At 36.7% G+C, this 20,100-nt stretch overlaps 1 protein-coding gene across 2 annotated transcripts in view; it reads left to right on the top strand.

Moving 5' to 3' along the window:
- MAP3K21 (mitogen-activated protein kinase kinase kinase 21) overlaps positions 1-20,100 on the top strand; it is a 41,341-nt gene that overhangs the window by 11,042 nt on the left and 10,199 nt on the right. For both annotated transcript variants that reach the window (XM_062641963.1, XM_062641962.1), the window contains exons 2-6: positions 6,285-6,465; positions 11,390-11,538; positions 12,284-12,459; positions 16,686-16,926; positions 18,749-18,871. In XM_062641963.1, coding sequence (XP_062497947.1) covers positions 6,285-6,465; positions 11,390-11,538; positions 12,284-12,459; positions 16,686-16,926; positions 18,749-18,871 — 870 coding nt within the window. The remainder of the gene's footprint in view (positions 1-6,284; positions 6,466-11,389; positions 11,539-12,283; positions 12,460-16,685; positions 16,927-18,748; positions 18,872-20,100) is intronic.

Below are 20,100 nucleotides of genomic sequence, written 5' to 3'. Positions count from 1 at the left end.
CACTGTTTTATTGCTTTGTAAAAAATAATAGCAAGCAAAGAAGAAAGAGCTTAAAAGAAAGTAGTTGCTATGTCAAGTAAGTAGGGAAGTTTCCTGGTAGGTGCTGCATAACTGAGTGGTTTCAGTTTTAAAGTGAAGTTTCAGTGTTGACTGATTTCCATGTAATTGTAAAATTATGGAGGAATTGCTGTAATGAAGTAACTTTTCTTAAGTGTAATATTTAAATAGGAGAACTAAATAATTTATTAAGCAGAGTACTTGAGAATGTTTAGTGTACAGTCTGCTTTTGATTTTTTGCTGATGCAATTATCCAAATCCTGCCTTTTTCAGAATTTACTGGTGATTTACTGTTTAAATGAATATTTGAATATGTAATTACAAACGCTTGTTACCTCTGGTACTTCCTCTTACTGCACAATAGAAACTTCTGTTTTGCATTACAGAACTATGCGAACAGTAAGTGATGCACAAATGGCAGGCAGTAAAGTAACTTGTAGCATCTGCAGCCTGTGCCAGTAACTTGTTAAAACTGCTGCTTTCTCTCAAGTTTCCATTTGCTCAAAGTTGCATTAATAATGGTTATTAAAGAACTGAAGGGAAAGCAAAAAATGGTGATGCAAGGTGTGTTGAAGCTGTTGAAATCTCTCATCCCTCTTTCTCTCCTTTTCCCTCTATTTCCTCCAGACAGTCAGGTGACTCCCTGCCATGTTCATGCTTTGGTGGTTTTCTTGTGCCACGTATCCCACTGTGGGATGTGTTTTTCATTGATGTTGGTGTGTATTTGTCAGTTCATGCCGTCAAGGACGTTTTGTGTCCCGTCTTGTCTTGTTTTGGCTTTCCAATTGGAAACACTTTGTTCAGGCTTTTTTTTTTTTTTTTAATATATGTTGGCCTATGTGAGGTAGGATTTAGTTATTTTTTTTTTAAGCTAGATGATGTTAGATACATATAAGAACAAACTGTTGCTTTCGATTTAATATAAAAATTGCGAAATGGTTATATGCCTGCTGTAAAGGGGTGTAGATGACAGAGGAGTATCCCTGAAGTAAGAGAAAGGCCTCCTACATACATAATCAGTGTTTAAAGGATGAAATTCCCTTGCTGATGATGAGCTCTAAGCTTAATCTAGGAAGATAATCACCATTGGACAGGTAACTGGTTACAGAGATAGCATCTGTTATCCTGATAACCCATAGGAGAAAAGAAAGGTATTTCAAAAGCATGTGCTGTAGAGGCAAATGTATCTTATTTTGTACGTGTTAAAGATGTTCTGATCAGTTAATGTTTTCAGTGGGTTAGTTAATTCATGGTTTAAAAGCTGGGCATGGCTTCTATAAGCAGTGCTGAAATTTTAGTTTCTAATTACAGTCAGAATCAAACAACTCAAAATAATGGAGGTGAGTCTCTTGATATTGACAAGGTATTGAGTGTCCTTAACTGAATATGCAACACTTAGTAAGGGTATTTTCTGCCTGTTAGTTCCCACGTAAAGATACAAGTTTGCCCTGCTGGTTTTGTTGTGTGTTGATTTAGTGAATTAACAGGAACCAGATTCACTTGCAAACAATTGGAAAGGGAACATACTGTGTGTGTGTGATGGGGGGGAGGGATGGGACAGGACACATGACACACAGGACAGTAGCAGCATTGTCTGGAAAATCTATTTGCAAGTACAGGTATATAGTATGACATCTTTCTTTCTGGTATTCTTTAAGAGTAGCTTTATCAGTGGTGGTAAATGTAGTGGGCACGTAGGCAGTCTTACCTATAATCATTGTAATTTAAGTAGCTATACTGTTAAATAGCTTATATTTGCAAAACCCATGATAGCTATTTAGCAAACTGTAGATCAGGTAGCAAGAAGCAGTTAGAGGCAAATAACTGACTTGGGAAAATAAGGTTAACATAAAATTGCTTAACATTTTATTTCTATGAGTAACAAAATAGAGAATATAAAGAGGGTGTAGTAGAAGGCATAAAGGTAGTGTAAAGATGATAGGAAGAATAGAAAGGCCTTGAGTATTTCAGGATGATTTTTTTTGTTTTAAGTTTCAGCATTAAAAGGTAGTTTAAATTCAGTACATCTGAACTGTTCAAAAGGTGTTCAATACTTTGACTTCACTTATCCTAGAATACGTTGTTTACTCAATTTGTTTAAATGGCTTGTAACAGAAAATGGTCACCTGAAAGTGCACTATGAAAAATAAATGAAACTGATTTTAACGCATGAAGTCTGGATTTCAAGAGATTTTTCAAATGAAATGTTGTATTAAATGGGGACTCTAAGAGGTAAGGTTGGAGAAATAGATGTATTCAATAACAAAGAAAATTAAGACTGTAGGAAATAACCTGCATTGAAAGAGTAGCACTAGAAAGAGTGCTAGGAGGAGGTTTCCTGGGTGTGCTGCCAACTAAAAGGTCCCTCAGGCTTGCTGTAAATACTGTTTCTAAAGATACGTGAATTTTAAGAATTAAAAAGGAGAGGAGCTGAGGCAAGAATGTGGGCCTTTAAATTAAAATTATGCTTTAAACAAAATGCTTGCAATTTGAATACTTTCAGTTCCTCTCTAGACTTTCAGCTTAGTTCTGAAGGTAGCACTGGGGGTGTAGTTCTTGTCCTATCTGAATTTGGAAGAGCAAGTATATACCCCAGGAATCTGATCTGTTGAGATGTGTTCTTTTCTATTATTTCTTGACCGGTTACAGCCTATCTGTCTGTATGCAGGCTTTCACTTCAGTTTTAATTTCCCCAGTAAAATTTCGATTAAAGCTTATAAGAAAATAGAGCAGAGAAGGCACCTCTTTTCCAAATCTGGCCAGATCCTGGCTGCCACTTCACGTATCTCTGACCTGAGCTGCTGCAGTTTGTCTCTTACCCTTTGCTCCCTGTAGCTTAAAGCATGTTACTGCCAAAGGGGGGAGTTTGGCGATGGAGTGATGGGAAAGGAATGGCAACAGAATAGGCTGGGGGACTGTAAGCGTTTGGGTGGGATTTTACTAAGACTTGTTCCTCATTTTTAAGTCTAAATTCTGTGCCTTTCCTGACTGATAACGGCTTGCGTGGGATCAGTAGAATTTAGGCAGAGAGATATTGCTGGCTCTGTTTAAATAAGAGGAACATGGACTTGGGAAGTACCAACTGGCTCAGCATGTCCAGTTCCACTGCAGTCTTGGGCAACTGTATAATAGGTTATTTTTTAAGTGTGCAGAACATCTTATTTGTATACTATTACACCATAAAATACTTGCAGTATGCCATAAGGTTAGTAGAAAAAGAAGCCAGCTGTAACTCCCCACCCTGGTAGCACCCCACGCTTAGAGACATGAGCATGTCTCTAAGATGGATCAGGCAGGGTACCTGGGAGAGTATTTTGGCAGTAAGAGCACTGGTAGTGTAAGCCTTCATCCCGTTTCTAGATATGGCTAACTTCTGTTCTCATAACTTCTCACAGGCTTTGTTTAGCCTAGCAAAAAGGACAAGCTCTTCTGATTTTATGTAAATAAAAGACATTACAGGATCCTAACTATTCTGTTTTCTGCATCTGCTTCAGTTTAATTTCCTGTTGTTGAACACGTGCAGCTCCAGTCATCCAGTATTCATATGAGGTCTTCTGCTCTGTACAATTCTACTGATACTTCCCTGTTTCTACTAAAAAATTTTCTTCTTTAAATTGCATAAGCTACTTGCGCAACAACGTGTATCTGCTGGTTTTCCTTCTGTTATCTGTATTGTTAAAGAGCAGTATCTTTGTTACGGATGCTTTTAGAATCCTCATATTCTTGCTGCACTGTCAAAAGTGTCTTGAATTTTTTGAATATGCATAGTGTCATATCTGCTGATTCCAGTACCACTTTACTGCATGGCATTTGTATGTTTTCATTTTTTTCTGACTTCAGGATTTGTTGTTTTTATCTTCAATTTGTTGATTTATATTTCATGGAGTTATTGGAAAATAACATGCAATAACATCTCTTCATTCCCCAGCTGAACATGGCTCTGGGCATGCGCTGTGTCCTATATTCAAGCAGTGCTTGATACATGGAACCCTAACTTCTGCTTCTGTGGTGCTGATAAATTTACTCTCCCCTTGATCTTACTGCAGAAAGGTAGAGTCACAAAGGGGGAGGTGTGCTAAACTCAGAATTGAGTTGAAAATGGTGTTATCAATAGGAATCATATGTGGCCTTAAAATATTTAGTCAAATATTTGTTTCTGGCTGTAGTATGTGCAACATTTGGGTAATAGTCCAAGGTGAAGTTTTACATTAATTTGATGCAAAGTAGTCTGCACTTCCAACTTAGTCTCCTTCTCTTAGATTTTGAGTAATTCAGAAACTGTGATAGTCTTTGGTTTTGCTAATGTCAAAATAAAGGAGGTGGTTATAGGATTTTCTTACTGTTCTGCATTTCTAATCTTGGGTTTTTTGGTAGGTATGAATTTAATTTCAAATAGGCTTTGTACTTTTAAATATTTTGAGCTGTATCTGCCAGCAGTAAAACACTTTGTATGAACTTTTTGAGGAAAATTAAGAAATCTGAAAGAAGTTAAAGTAAAACAAAAACTGCTAAACTGGCTCTTGCCTAACTTAACACTGCAGGTATATTAGAGCCTGAAAAGGCAATTTAAAGTATTTGGAAAAGAAACAAGTGGGGGCTGAGTGAACAGAGGAAGCACGAGGCTGTAAAATGACTTGCGGTTTAGCAGCCACCAAGGGCCAGGCTGCTGTGGAAGTGGCATAAGGATGCTGTAGTAAAGGTTGCTAGGCTACTGTGAAGGAAGCACTTCTGGAGCACTGTTCAGCTATGCTGAGCATTTTTACTACCTAGCTGCTAAGTAATCTGTGTATAGTTTTGCTGTTTTCCTGGCTACCGGCCGGAAAGGGAAGTTTGGACTGCTAAGAAACATTGCCCCTTTGTAGGATGAAACTTGGTCATATGCCAGTTGTTACCTTTTGCAAGACTGGCTGTTTTTGGTTTCGGTCACATTGACTGGCAAGGAATGTCAGGAATTCTGCCGAACATGTTTGAAATGGAATCGCAAACAATAGGTCTTTGATTCAGTATAAAAGTATAAAAACTCTTTCATTAATTTAACTTGTTCTGGTGGTGCTGTCTCGTGAGCTCTTGGTCTCTCTACCATCTTGGCTTTCATTTCTGCTGCTCTTTGTTAAGAAGCTTACTGAAAATGGAAAGTGAGTTCTTTTCATCTGGATTTGTGTCATTTTTGGAATATTTGTAAGAGTGTAATTAATCTGCACTAGTAAAAATGCAATTTTTTGTGATTGCATATGCAAGGTCATCAGTTTTTCCTCGGTGAGGGAGGGTAATTCTGCATCTGCTTTTTTATTAATGAGTTCCCTGTACTGTGTTTTGCAGTACATGTAGTTGGAAAATACATGCATTTATGATTCTTCTTATTTGTCATTTAACCTTCGATCTTTGTTCCAGGAGATCATTTTAACAGTTCAAGCTAACAGTTACTAGCATAGACATGATGGAGTTCACCTACCTGAGTGTTGTGTGAGCGACTGCCACGTGTTAAGATTCTTATCTGCTAATTTTGCTCAATGATGGCCGTTTCTTGTGTTGGGAAACCATAAACAATTGCTACCTACAGTTTTTTTTGTTCCATAGGTGGTGTTATAGATTCTGTTCTCAGATGTTTCTTTTCCTGGTGGAAGACTCCTTGCCTATTAACCATTCCTTTTAGCTGTGGATATACTGTTTTGAGCACTCTGGTTGTGTCTTTCTCCATGCCTCTTTTAGTTGTTACACACTTTTTGAGATGAGTAGGAGCCAGGATTGGGTGTAGTATTAAGGATGGATTTTATGAACTGATACAGTGCATCCTGCTTGGTTTCCAGGTCTCTTACAAGAATTCTTAACATTTGTTTTTGGTTTACTAGTGCTATTTCTATTACTTAAGAATCTCATTCGAAAGTTAATACCTTTTTCACATCCTGTCATCATCTGTGGGATGTTAGTGTTTTGAGCTTTCTTGAATTTATGTGCTTTACTTTACATCTCTTCACTTGTGCTAGTTTAATATCTACTCACACAGTTGCATAAAGAACTTATGACACTGTGGGTGTTTCTCATTTTCATAGCTTAGAAAAGCTTAGAATTGTCAAAAACGTTTTTCACGTTTGTAAAAAACGATATTTTTGCAACATTTAAAGTATCCAATTATCTGTGCAGTACAAGTTGTTTGTGAAATTAATAACAGGACTGGGTATTTTTATTTGACTCCCATTGCATTAATTTACAAACTCAATCTTTTGCAGTTTTGTTGCTAGAGAAGATGGAACATGATGATATTTGTAATAAAACTCTGAAGATTACAGACTTTGGTCTGGCTAGAGAGTGGCACAGAACAACCAAAATGAGTGCAGCAGGGACTTACGCATGGATGGCTCCAGAAGTTATCAAGTCTTCCATGTTTTCTAAAGGAAGTGATATTTGGAGGTAAGAAGTTTGTCGTCTGAAGACTACACTCAGTAGAACTGCGTTGATGTTTTTGAATGATGTGTTTTTTTATGTGTGTGGGGCTTCCTAGGTTATTGTCTCAAACATACAGCAAGTATAGCTGTTCTAAGAAATATGCTAATTTCTCAGCATTTACTTCATTTGATTTACAAACTGGGGGAGGGAGAGGGAAAATAACAAAACTTTTTGTTTTGTTTAAAGAAAGTAAGATCTCATTCAGATTTAAAACATCTATTAAGATACCTAAGTATTTTATTGGATTCTTAATAAAAACAGCCATATGCTTTTAATACATTAATATATGATTCATCTTGTATTGGTATGTTTACTTTATATCAGGTGTCTGAAAAGTCTCATAGTGCATAAAGAAATGGGACCAGCACATTATTATTTTCTATGCCTGGTAAATAAAAATGAGTTGCAAAACAGAACTTTGCCAAATGCTAAACTAGTTTTAGGAATCTAGAATGTGATCATGTGTAAAAAGTGAACATCACATCTGAGCTTTTACATTTATAGAGGTTTCAATTCCAGAAGCTGGAGTAAGGAGAGTGTATTTAGCACAAAATTGTTTTAACTTGATCTCTAATTTTAAACTTGAGGAACTCCCTCTATTAAATCTGTGAATTTCTCATTAGACATTATTGTGGATCACATAAGTAATATGGTTCTCAATACCGGTGCTATTTTTGAGTGGTGTAGTGTGGGATACATGTATTGTAAAAAGTAATTTTAACTTTAGATTTAATTTAGTTTTGTTTTATGAGTGGGGAAGAAGCAGTGATTGCACAATAGGCTGTAAAAGCTGCTGTGCCTCACCCTGAAAAGTCTACGTTTCCTTTCTTTTTGAAATGTTTTCCCTCTGAAGGATCCAGGAGAGCTATTTGGGGAAGGAGGGGGAGTACTTGAATCTGTTTTCTCATGCTTTCTTATTCATTTTCTGTGTTGTATAATTCTTAAATAGGGTCCCGTTTTGCTTAGATGCCTGATCTTTTACAGCATGAAGTAACACTTTTGGTATTCTCAGGATGATTCTGTATCTGCACTACTGTTTTGTGACACCCATTTTTCTTGTGTATGGAACCAATTTTCAGCATTTTGCTTACATCAGTTTAAGTTCATGCCCAGTTGAGAAACATCTTTAGCTTCATTCTTTTTTCCCATTCTTTCTTTTTTCTTTAATTTTCATATTTTATTTTTTTTTTCTTTTGCGGGGTGGAGGTTGGGTGTAGGCGTTTCCCTAATCAGCTGTATTCCATGCTTAATTACAGGTCCTGTCCAGTCTTGTTGCTGTGATTTTAGGTATCTGAGGGGGTATGCTTTGGTGCAATTATTTTATATTCTGCTGCAACATTAGTTTACATTTTTGGAACCTACAGTATTTCTCTTCTTCGCCTTCTCTCCTGCACGCCTCTCTTGTAAAAATGTAAGTATTTAGCTTAATGATGGACATCTAACAGGAGAGGTTTTTAAGTAGAAAGGCTGTGTTGTACAGTATAGTTTAGACATTCTTGGCTTCTAAAGATTTTCTGCTTACTGCACCTTGATCTATTCTGTTGCTTATCTTTACTCTTTCTTCAAAAGAAATGCAAATAAAGAATACCCTGTTTGTAGGAGTGCTTTTTGTTTTAAAAAGCATGCAGGTTACAAATTTTATGTATGGGGGTCTCTAAGATAAGAGCACAGTATATTTCAGGAAATTTCTGAACTTCAGTTACGCATACTGAGTGCTGAGCCTCCAAAAGAAATCTGCAGACCTCTTACTGGAGGGAGGCTTTTGAGGCTGCTGAAGTACATTCACACTTGCTGATAGTTTTCCAGAATCAGCCAGTGCTTGGAAATGTTGTGGGTGTATCGTCATGCAGAGCCTTCTAGGCTGCACGTTCTTAGGTGTCTCCTAGATAGCAGAGCTGGTGTTTTTCAGGCCCTGCATGTGCATTCTTTTGCTTCCCAAACCAGAGTTACAACTACTGCATTTATTATTCTTTGGCATACGCTTTCTAATTCCCAAACAAGAATTCCACTCTTTCAGGCCTACCCTTCCATCGATTATCATGCGTTTCTTAGTGGTACATCAGTCTTGGTTTTGTGTATGGAGCCTGAAAGTGCAAATATGCCCACAGATTTCCAAGTGCTGGTGCTGTGCTTCAGCAGTGATCTTTGCAGTAGCATGTGCCTCCATTGATACAAGCTCTTGGAGGAGCAAGGAAGCACTTTCTGCACAGCAGAATTAGCAGCTACTTTTCCCTGGTACATTCATGTAATTTTGAAGTGATTCATGTGGCAATGATTAGTAACCTTTGCTTTAGTAGATAGATTGTAAAATAAAATGAACTTTGAGAACTTTAATTACCTTCATTTTTATCAGCTTTTAAAATATGTAAAACCAGTAACTTATTGCTGGAATGAGATACGGTAAGACTTAAATTACATTTGACGGCAGGAGAATAATTTTTAATAATGAAAATACTTATTATACTTTGGAAGATGTGTTGTTTTAGGCTTTGTGGTTTAAAAATTATAAATTAAAGCATATTATGCCTGTATTTTTGGCCTTTTGCTAAAGATGGGAAAGGACATGGCTTTTACTTTTAAAAAAAGCTATTTCTTAGAAGCTCTGGCTGTGTGTGTAGGGCAATTATGTGTGGGCCGGTGAAATTTAATACTCAAAGTACCTACATTTGTACTTAATAAGTAGTTGTTGTCCTAAGTAATGATAGATTAGTACCTCCCAAAAACTCCAATGTGGCAGGACTAGAATGTCTTTAAGGTTCGTACCCTCGGTTTCCCCGCCCACCCCCAGCACCTGGCTCTTGGTATTTGGTACTAAGACTGCTTTCATTAAAAGAGATGCTTTCAGGCTATTAGTGTATTGATCTGGTTAAAATTTTACAACCACCTTCTTGGCACTCTCGAACTACTTAAGGTTAAAGGTTTGAATTGTAAATATAACTAAAGCTAATAGTGTCACAACGTCTATAAGAGGTGATTTCTTTTTAGTTAAGTTTAATTGTCCTGTTTCAGAATTCACGTTAAAATACGTATAGAATAGTCTGAATGAGGGAATTCCTTGAATTAAGAACAGTCTATGCTTGCTGAGAGAGCATGGCATTATTTTTACACTTTCTTCAAGCTTACCGATGCCATGTAGTTCAGAAGAATGCCTCCATTATACATAAAATGTGTATGTACCTCAGGAAGTGTTGTGCTCATAGCTGTCAGAAATACCAATGATTTAAAACAAAATTGGAATTCATTCTTTTATCCTTCTTTGAGTATACAACCAAGTGCAGAGATCAGACTAAAAAAAATGGGGGAAAATTACTAAGAAGTCCAAGACTTCCTTTTTATTCTGTTTTTTGGGGGGATAGACTATATTCCTCAGATGTTGTTTAACTGTTACCATTATAAATTCATCAGTTTTCTAAGACTTTATGATAGGCAAAACTTTGTAGATAAACAGAACAAAGATAAAACTGCTGATGTTTATGCTGATATTGCATAGTTTTATTTATTAAAGTGATGTTGCAAGGTCTTGTGCAATGCTGATTGACTTTTTCTCATTACGGAGAACACAATAGAAAAACTTAACTAGTGTGTGTTCTGCTCACTGTCACATCTGCTGTAGTGGAGGTGGTATTTCTAGTACTAAGGGACATGTAGTCCTTACCTTCCCAGTGCTGTATGTATTTCTCCTCATGTAGGAGTGTTCAATCCAGTCCTGCAAAACTTGTACGTAGTTTCTTTACACGTCTGGAGAAGAAGGGCAAGAGCAATACCTTGTATTCCCTTTGCCTGCTCACCTTACTGTTCAAAAGCCAGGAATAGGTTGTCCTTCATATTCTTGTTCTACATGTAGTGGTTCCCTGTCAGGAAGAGAAGGCTGGACAGGAGGGAGGAAACAACCAAACCCAGTTGTAAAGACCACTTTAGGATTGTGTTCTAAAAGGAGTAGTTCCTGCTTCCACAAAAACTACTGTGAAAGCTGTGATTTAAACAACTGTGCCATTTCAATTGTGGTGGAATAGGAGCTCTACAGCAACAGCAGTATGAGCATGCTGTCTCAGCCCTCTTGTAGTGGCTTGGGTCATTTGAACAGGCCAAACGTTAAGCATACAAACCCAAAGAAGGTAAAAGCAACACCCAGCTCTTCTGGAGCAGAGAGCGTAGCATAAATTTTTATGATTAATGTTGCTGTAATGGGAATTCCTATAATCCTTGATTTCTGTACCTGATGTTGAGAAGAGTTGTCTTCATGCCACCACCTTTCACTGGAGACAGTGTTGTTTTGTTTGGGTTGCTTTTTTCGTACTATGGAGGAATTAATTTTGTGTGAATAATCATATGTCAGTCTTGCTGCATCTTGTGTGGGAAGTGAAAAGTTAACAGCCCTATATATATAACACATACAGAATTAGAAATGCAAACTTCCAAAGAAAGCTGGGGCTTTTCTGGTGTTTCCTATTACTATTAAAAAAGGGCAAAAAATTTTAGGTGAATTGTCGTGGAATGTTTGGAAGGGAGTGGCCTGAATGCTCTGCTGAGGTTTGCTTTTTTGGTTTGGTTTGTTGGATTTTGGTGGGGAGAAGGTTGCTTGTTTTCCTGTCATTCAGACTTCTGATTAAGATATGTAAATGGTACTGGCATTTCTATAAAAGTGACTTCAGGCTACATTTTGAATAGGAGTGCAAGCCAGTCTTACAGTCACATCCAATTTGGTTAATCGCTAATTAGTGGAAAGGAGCAAGGTGACTAAAGTAGAGGTGTCTCTTAAAGGTATTCACCTTTGATACAGGAAATCCTCATGAATTTCAGTACATGGTTGGACAGATACGTGTTTGTTCTTGTGTAAACAGTGTGTCAATACTCAGAAAATAACTGTTAAATACATTACCTTTTGTAGTTATGGAGTGTTGCTGTGGGAACTGCTTACAGGAGAAGTTCCTTACCGTGGCATCGATGGCCTTGCTGTGGCTTACGGAGTTGCTGTCAATAAACTTACTTTGCCCATTCCATCCACCTGCCCTGAACCATTTGCAAAACTTATGAAAGGTACCTGTGTTGTTTCTTCCTATCTATTTAAATAGTTGTGTTTTGGGGGTGTGTATCTTTGCCTGTAATAGTCATGGGGTTTTAAAATAAACACCCCCTTTGATAATGTGCTGCGTACAAAGTCTTTTGGTTTTCTTTACACAGCAATCTGGTATTAGGGACAGTTGAATGTGTTTCTGAGGAAGTCATACAGTATTACTGTGTACTGCTTAAGTTCTTCAGTAGTGACAAAGTACGTGCTTTTTTTGCTCTGGTTTTCCTTTTACACTCAAATTGCGTTCACTTTGATAAGCTAGGATATACTACAGATCAATACAAAATCAAGATTAAAATCCCAAGGGGAACAACTGCAAATGCCATTTTTTCCCCCCGTTATTTCTTCCTAACAAACATGTTGTGAAAATAACTTTAAAGAGAACAAACTTTGTATGCTAATGGGTGTTTCCTTGTGTTTAATGAATCTCTTTACCTTTTATATGTGTCCCTTCTGTGCAGTACTGTTAGCTTTGCTATTTCAGATCCTAAAGATAGAGATGAAAAAAATTTGACTATCAATACAAAAACAGTCCTGTGAGTACAGGTAGGTAGATACCTCTTCTGTAAACAGAAAATGGAACTAGGGCAACCTTGCAAGTAAAGGGAATGCATTAGAACTGTAGGAACAATAGCAAGTAACTTGAAATTCATGTGATTTTTCAAAGTTATATGTACTATTAAAAACTGATGGGATTTTGATAAATTCTAGAATGCTGGGAGCAGGACCCTCATATCCGACCATCGTTTGCCTTAATTCTTGAACAGCTTACTGCCATAGAAGGGGCAGTTATGACTGAAATGCCTCAAGAGTCTTTCCATTCCATGCAAGATGACTGGAAGTTAGAAATTCAGCAGATATTCAATGAATTGAGGACCAAGGAAAAAGTAAGTTTATTTTTGTAATTATATGGCAGGGAAAGGAGGGTATGTGTGTATGTGCATTTATGTGGTACAGCAGTTTTGAACTTTTGAATTGTGGCTTACCAATATAATACAAGAAACCTGTTTTAGGAGTGGAGATACACTTGAGAGGATGAACTATTTGGAAGAGAGGATTTACTCTCTCATTAAAACATTATTAAGTTGCCTACTTGAGTTGGATATACTATTAAATTCCATTAGTGCATTTCTGGACAGTATTTTAAGGTAACTCTGTCTTGCAGCAAACTTACTTTAGAAAAAACATTTGAATGCTGTTTTTCTCAAATTCCAGACAATTTGCTTTTCCTCCTCCTTCTTTAACAAAAATAAACAGTACTGTCTGCTGAAACTATAGCTAGAGGTGTTTCAGTTGAAGTGAAATGTTAAGTTTGAGAGGAAATGTAATGTTACTGTAGTGAGAGTTGTTAAGTTTGAGAGGAAATGTAATGTTACTGTAGTGAGAGTTGTCATCTGAACGGCCTCATTCAAGAAGCACAGGCAGTTGAAAAAGAAACATACCCACACCAGTTTCCCAAAACAAAACAGGTTGTAGATCTGTAAATGTGACACATAGGCTCTTTTTAAAGTGTTTTGGTTTTTTTTCTTAGATATTTGAATACATCAGCTACCAAACCAGAGTTTATTTAACCTTTAGCTAATCTTTCTAACCACTGCAGATTTTCAGCAGTTGAACAGTTGTTGAACAATTTCAGTTCTCAAACATTTTCCTCAGCTGTAGGGATGAAAAGCTTTTCATCCTGTTTTTACTGTATCATGTGGCTTATTTTCAAAAATGGAATAGTGCTTTTATCTCTCAGTCCTGAACAGATTGATAATACTGATCTATTTTGGTGTTTCACTTTTGGAAATACTCTTGCCAGATATTAAGAAGATTGATTAGGTCAACCTTGTACTCATGAATCAGCAAGTTCACTTTCTGTCATTTATGATGCAGATCCCTGTCACTGATCTTCTTTCCATGATGATATTGTATAATATGCTTGTGCTAAATGAGTGCTCACTTAATTGTCTTTACCCTCTCTTTTAGTTACTTCAGGTCGTTCTTAATTACCCTGAAGTACCCTTACAGTAAAGAACTTCTTCCTTATATCCAATCTAAACTTCCCCTGTTTAAGTTTGAGCCGTTACCCTTTGTCCTATCACTACAGTCCCTAATGAAGAGTCCATCCTCAGTATCCTTATAGGCCCCCTTCAGATACTGCAAGGCTGCTATGAGGTCTCCACTCAGCCTTCTCTTCTCGAGGCTAAACAGCCCCAACTTTCTCAGCCCGTCTTCATACGGGAGGTGCTCCAGTCCCCTGATCATCCTCGTGGCCCTCCTCTAGACTTGTTCCAACAGTTCCATGTCCTCTTTATGTTGAGGGCACCAGAACTGCACACAATACTCCAGGTGAGGTCCCAGGAGAGCAGAGTAGAGGCGCAGGATCACCTCCTTTGACCTGCTGGTCATGCTCAATTGTAACAGGCATTCACATTCAGATGGTTTTTGGGGTGTTTTTGTTCGGTTTGGTTTTTTCCCTGAAAGCAGTAGTCCAGTATGCAATTCCTTGTTGAAGAAAAATCTGACTAAATCAAGTTTCGGATTAAATGAGTTGGTGCAAAGCTCTGGGAGAGGAGTCACATTTTTGGTGTGAAAGTGAGTTAAGCTTAATTAGGGAGGGAAAAAGATAAAATGAAATTTACTTCTTATATGCCAAAGTAAATGCATCTCCAAAGGCATCTGCCCTAATTAGGTAAACTTGTTTGAGAATGAAAGCATGTAATTTCAACTTAGACAAGGTTTTCAATGGGCAGGCTTATTTAATTTGGCACATTGTTAATTTTGCTGTCAGGTACTGGGGAGAAAATAATGCCTATGAAGTATTTATATAATAATAGTAAGCTAAAAAAATGCTGCACGGAGTCTCATGCCTGTAAAGGAGGAACTTCTGTAGCTGGAGGAATTTCCTCAAGGGCTTGCTGTAAATGAGTGATGGTGACGCCCACTCCAGGAGAAGATCACAATCTTCTTTTGACAAACGTTCTTGAGCAACTTAAATATAGAATTCTTTCCTAGCTTCTTTTCAATGGGTGTTTTAATTGTAGAGTGGTGTAGAAGCATTGCATAACTAATTGCACTAAGTCTGGTTTTAATTAGTTTATTTGGAGTAAATACTTAATCTCTCAGTGAGGAAGCACTACTACTTTTGGTAGACTGCCTGCGTTTTCAATATGGGCCCTCAAGTTTGGCCTAGTTACTGAGCTTTGTCCTGGCTTTGAGGGCAGTGAAGCATGGATGATCAGCAGTGTCTCCTAATACATCTTTATTACTGCAGTAATGCAGCAATAAACATATTTTCTATTTAAACTCTAAAGTACCTTTATTTTAAAACTGAATTCATGATGCTTCTGCTTCCAGCCCTTGTTTTAGGTTGTCCAGTTTGAATGGATGGGAGGAGGAGGAGGAAAGTGAAAATTTGCAGTGATCTCTAAATGAAGTGATTAAATACCTTAAACAAAAAACAAAACAAACAAGCCAACCCAAACACACAAAAACCCCCAAAACCTTACATAATGCTGTGTAAGCAAGTTCCTTTGAATTTCCATGAGGCGGAATTACCTTTTGCAAAACTATGTATGTTAAGCAGCACAGATTTAAAAAAAAAAAAATAAAAAAAATCAGATATTGTGTTAAAGAAGCTCACTCAAAATTAGCAAACCATACGAAATTTGTCAGTCATTTCTATTGTATTTAAAAACAATAAGCAATATATGTATGCGGTATTTGTAAAGAAACAAGTATCTTTGTGAGATACTTTTCACTGAACCAGTTTGCCTCCGTGCTAACCTGTCTTGACATCCGTAGTCTTTTTGGCAAGAGCGGATCTGGTTTTTCCCCTCATTTGAAAACATCTGGGTACTATAATTCAGGAACTAATTATTCAATATATATTGCTTTCACTGTATGTGATAAGGAATTGTACTGGCATACAGTATTGCTGGATACTGATGAGCAGTCTGCTCTGAGAAAAACACCAAACTAAATCCCGAACAAGCAAAAAAAAAAAACCTGACCACCACCACAATTGTAAGGTTGTACAGTGACAAAATGAATTAATTTTGAATAGGAATAAGATTCTTCTATGCAGAACTTCTAGCATAGCTTAATTTCATATGCTCACTTTCTGTTTGAATTGGATTTCAGTTTCTCCCCAGGTAGCATTTACATAATTGTATGTAAAAATGAAAGATATATGTAATGAGAAACTTAAAGTATCAGTCCCATCATAGCTTCTCCTTTTCCTGTAGTCTTTTGTTAGAAGTACTGCCTATAACAACTGCCTTGTACTATGAAGGGAGGTCTACTTAAATTTCAGATATATTTTAACAGATCTTGAAGCTGAAGATAATTTTAAGGTGGTAGGTTTATTTATTTAAGGTGGAGATTCATTTACCTTGTGAAATTAACTATCTTCCTTACTAAAGCTCCTCCTTCTCCAAAATGAAAAAGAATAAAGGGGGAAAACCAACTATATTCTATGGGATTGATGGTTGGAGAGTCTGTGGTATACTTCAGTGGTTAGTAATTGTTTGATCTGATACAGATACCTGCTAGATTTTAATTAAGAAACAGCTGTCTTCTGTCTTATGACTTGGTTTATCCTATTACAGTAATCCTCATTCAGTGTAATACTGATTGCTTTTCTAGATAGAAAAGTGCTACTTAATACATGGCTGAAAAACAAGAAAGGTTAGAAAATTTAAGATAAAGGTATTCATTTGTGTATTCGTCAGGTCATTTGCTTTATATTACTGCATAGGGGCTATGTAAGAGCAGCCCTCATGCTGTGGAATAGTCTCTGATGTGAGGTACTTGGAGCTCATTATCTGCTAGACTGTAAGCTGATAATCTTTGATTGGATGTGTTGTCCCCATTGCCAGTGCTTAACTGCCCTAAGTAAAGTGACTGAAGTTAAACGGTTGAAAGGGAATCTGTATAATGCTTGGTGTGTCTGGATATAGAATCTTGGTTTATGCAGAATGGAAGGTTGTCAGAAGGTTGCATGTGCATATGTATGTAGCGCATCATGAAAATAAACTGGGAAATAAAACCTACTGTGCACTTCACATCTCCTTTAATGCAACCTTCACATTATTATTTAGTTTCACTGTGTGAATCTTATCTTCAGGAACTTCGATCACGAGAAGAGGAGTTGACAAGAGCAGCTCTTCAGCAAAAATCTCAAGAAGAATTACTTAAACGCCGTGAGCAGCAGTTAGCAGAACGAGAGATTGATGTACTGGAGCGTGAGCTCAATATCATGATATTCCAGTTAAACCAAGAGAAACCTAATGTAAAGAAGAGGAAGGGCAAATTTAAAAGAAGCAGGTTAAAACTTAAAGATGGACACAGAATTAGTTTGCCTTCAGGTTTGCTTTTTTCTTTTTTTAAGTTCACAATACATGTTACAATCAAACATGCACGCTTTCCATAGTTAATGTTAACCATGGAGTTCCATGGTTAATATTTTCAGCATTGGCTACTATTTTAATTCGCTGCCAGGTCCTTCTACCCCAATAGTGCAAAAAAGTATGGTAGGAATTGTATATGCACCTCCCTATCTCCCCAAAACAACTTATACATATCATGTTCTTGTCAAGTAGTCCTCATTTCAGCTGGAAGAATTGTTGACCTGATTCAGCTGGAAGTCCCTTGCATCTGGAGGGAAAGGTTACTCGCATGGGAGCCACGTGGTTTAAGACTGGTTCAAAGTTCAGATTTTTGCTATTGTTCTCTTTGTGCAGATAGAAAACCACCTTTTTATCACATTCCAGAACTTTCTAACGTGATTAAGTATTAGTGCTGCTTGCCCTAAACGTTGAAGTACCTAGCAGAACAGCAGCACTTTGTGAAGGCTTGAGGTACAGGTGTAGTAGGTCCAAATTGCATGCTTATTACAGTCACAAATACAATACAGCGGTTCCAATCTTGGGTGCCTTGTTAAAAAAAATACTGTAATAGCAACGGAAGATATTATTTCAAAATACCAATATGATATAATTTTAATGTTAGAGCATTTAATTCCACCCACGAACACATTAAAATGTCCTCTTTGCAAAAGAGATGTGTTTGTACAGTTGGGTTTTTGTTTAGTGTTCCTTTTTAATGTTGCCACGAGATGGCGCTACGGAAACTCAGAGTTGTGCTAGCGGTTGGAAAGCCTTCGGTAGTGGTTCCAGCATCCTGGTGTTGATGGGCCTCCTTTCGGTGGCTTCCAGCGGAAATCTTGTCAGTTTATTACTAATGCAGTAAGAACTTAATTCCACACTAACACAGGCCTGACCAAATCATGGCTGTCTGGTAGGTGGAAACAGACAAAGAGATATGTACTGTTTCAGTGCTAGTGAAATAAGCTTATTTTTCCTTACTTTAAAAATAATTAAAAACAGTAAATAACATAGAAATCACACTACAGCCTCCCAGTCAAACATGTTAGGTTGGCTTATGCTGGATCACAAACTTAAACTAAATGTTTGGTCCTTTGTTTCCAGTTCTGCTCTTATTTAACTTGAAAATATGATTAAATAGTTTTATTCAGAATAACATAGCTCTTTGTTGTCAAGAATCATCAGGATGAACTTGTCCTTGAGGAAATTGTTGTAAGAATAGCATACAATCTAATTGCACTTATGATGGAGATTGAAGAGGGGCATATCATAAAATTTTATTTCATAAAATTTTTCCTACTTGCCAATATTTGTTGGGTTTTTTTTTTTACTACATTGCTATAAAAAAAGTGTATTTTGTCCTGCTTTTCTGATATGTTCCTAGATGTGACTTATTTGTTAACAGTACTTTTCATGTTGTATATGAACCGCATATTAAAAAAAGGCAAATCTGATTGCCGTGAATATTGATTCATTTGAGGTGAAATACTGAGATTTTTCTTTCCCTTTGTAATAACCAACGAGTTTGATGTAGATGTGTCTCATTTGGTTCCAGTTGGACCTACCTGCTTTTGTTGATATTAGTGCAAATCTATTGTACAGTGTCTGAAGGTGTGAAACTGTTTGACTCAAGTTCTAAATTATTACATTAAAAGTTAGTTTGTCAGTGCTTTTGATACAAACATCTCTTATGCTATCAAGTTTAATTCATTATTTAGCTTTGTTACAAGTAGTACAGCAGCATAATCTTCTGAAGAGTTGTTTATTTAGAACTTTAAAACTGATTTGTTTTACTCTTTTGCAGATTTCCAGCACAAAATAACAGTGCAGGCATCCCCCAATCTGGATAAGAGGAGGAGTTTAAACAGTAACAGCTCCAGTCCATCAAGTAGTCCCACAATAATTCCTCGTCTTCGAGCTATACAATGTAAGTTTCCACCATTCCGTTTGTTAATTTGGTCAATAGAGACTACTTGTTCTATATGCTTAATGAAACACTAGTAGCAGTGTCTGACTCCAGCCAGATTTATCTCATTTCTAGGTCTCTTAGCTTGTTCTAACATTTGCAACTTGTTCTTTGATGGGAGGGATATTCTTGCTAAAATGTTAACTAATTTTCAGTAATTCAGAATTATTGTGAATGCATTAAATAATTTTTATAACTTCAGGAGCTCATTTGTAAGCTGACTGAGATATAACAATGAAGAATCAAAATTTATAATGACAAAAGGCAAAGTATCATGTTTAAAACCGTGCAAAATGGAAATTTTTTATTAGATGTTGGAATTGATAAAATCAAGAAAGATTCAGGAAGCAAAGAAGTTGTGTAAGATGGAAAGGCCAAAGAATCAGCAAGCAACCCAGCCTGCTATGTCAAAAGAGAAACAAGTTTTAAGCAAATACAAAACCATAAGAAAATAAAGAAGAAAGCCTGCTTTGGTTTTGGTTTTTTTTGGTTTGTTTTTGTTTTTTTTTTTTAAACAGGAAGGAAACAATAAGATTGTGAGTCCGCTAGCAGGTCTACATTATTCTATGTATACTGATGATAGCAGGCAAGATGTGTTCATGTAGTCGAGGTATCATGAATATGGAAGAAAACTTTTTATACTGTTACAGTTAAGCCTGCATTTATGTTTGGGGATTACTTATGTAGAGATAGAAAACAGTTCCTACAGGATTCAGTGCTTGCATTTGTACTGTCTGATCTCTTGTGCAAAGTAGATTATCTAATTACCAATATTCAGAGTGGACTGCCTTAAGCTTCTTTCTTTAAATAAAATCTGTGGAACTTGTTTCAACTGATTGCTTATGGATGATGACTGTCTTCTCCTGTAAGAGTAGTCACCTCTGAAGGAAATTACTTCAGATTCTGGCTTTATCAGATATAAATAAGAAGGAGGGGAAATAAAAATGGATTTTTCTGCATACTATTCTGTACCTAAAGATTTTTTTTTTAGTTTTTTTTTTGAGGTTATTATTATATAATTTTTCACTAATGTGAAACTTTGTGTAAAGTTTGGATAGGAACCAGATCTCTCATCTTTGGAATATCCCTGCCCTTTCATTTTCAATGTCTAAAGGAAAAGGAGAAGTGATATCTTTTCTGGCAGTAACTTTAGGATTTGTTTGAACTGTAACTGATACAGTTACCCGGGC

The sequence above is a fragment of the Pezoporus occidentalis genome, unplaced genomic scaffold (assembly GCF_034315485.1).
Source record: "Pezoporus occidentalis ecotype Australia unplaced genomic scaffold, CSIRO_AGI_Poc_V1 ctg7, whole genome shotgun sequence".
NCBI lineage: Eukaryota > Metazoa > Chordata > Aves > Psittaciformes > Psittacidae > Pezoporus > Pezoporus occidentalis.
The sequence above is the reverse complement of the archived record's forward strand: the minus strand, read 5'-3'. Positions and strand labels throughout refer to the sequence as shown.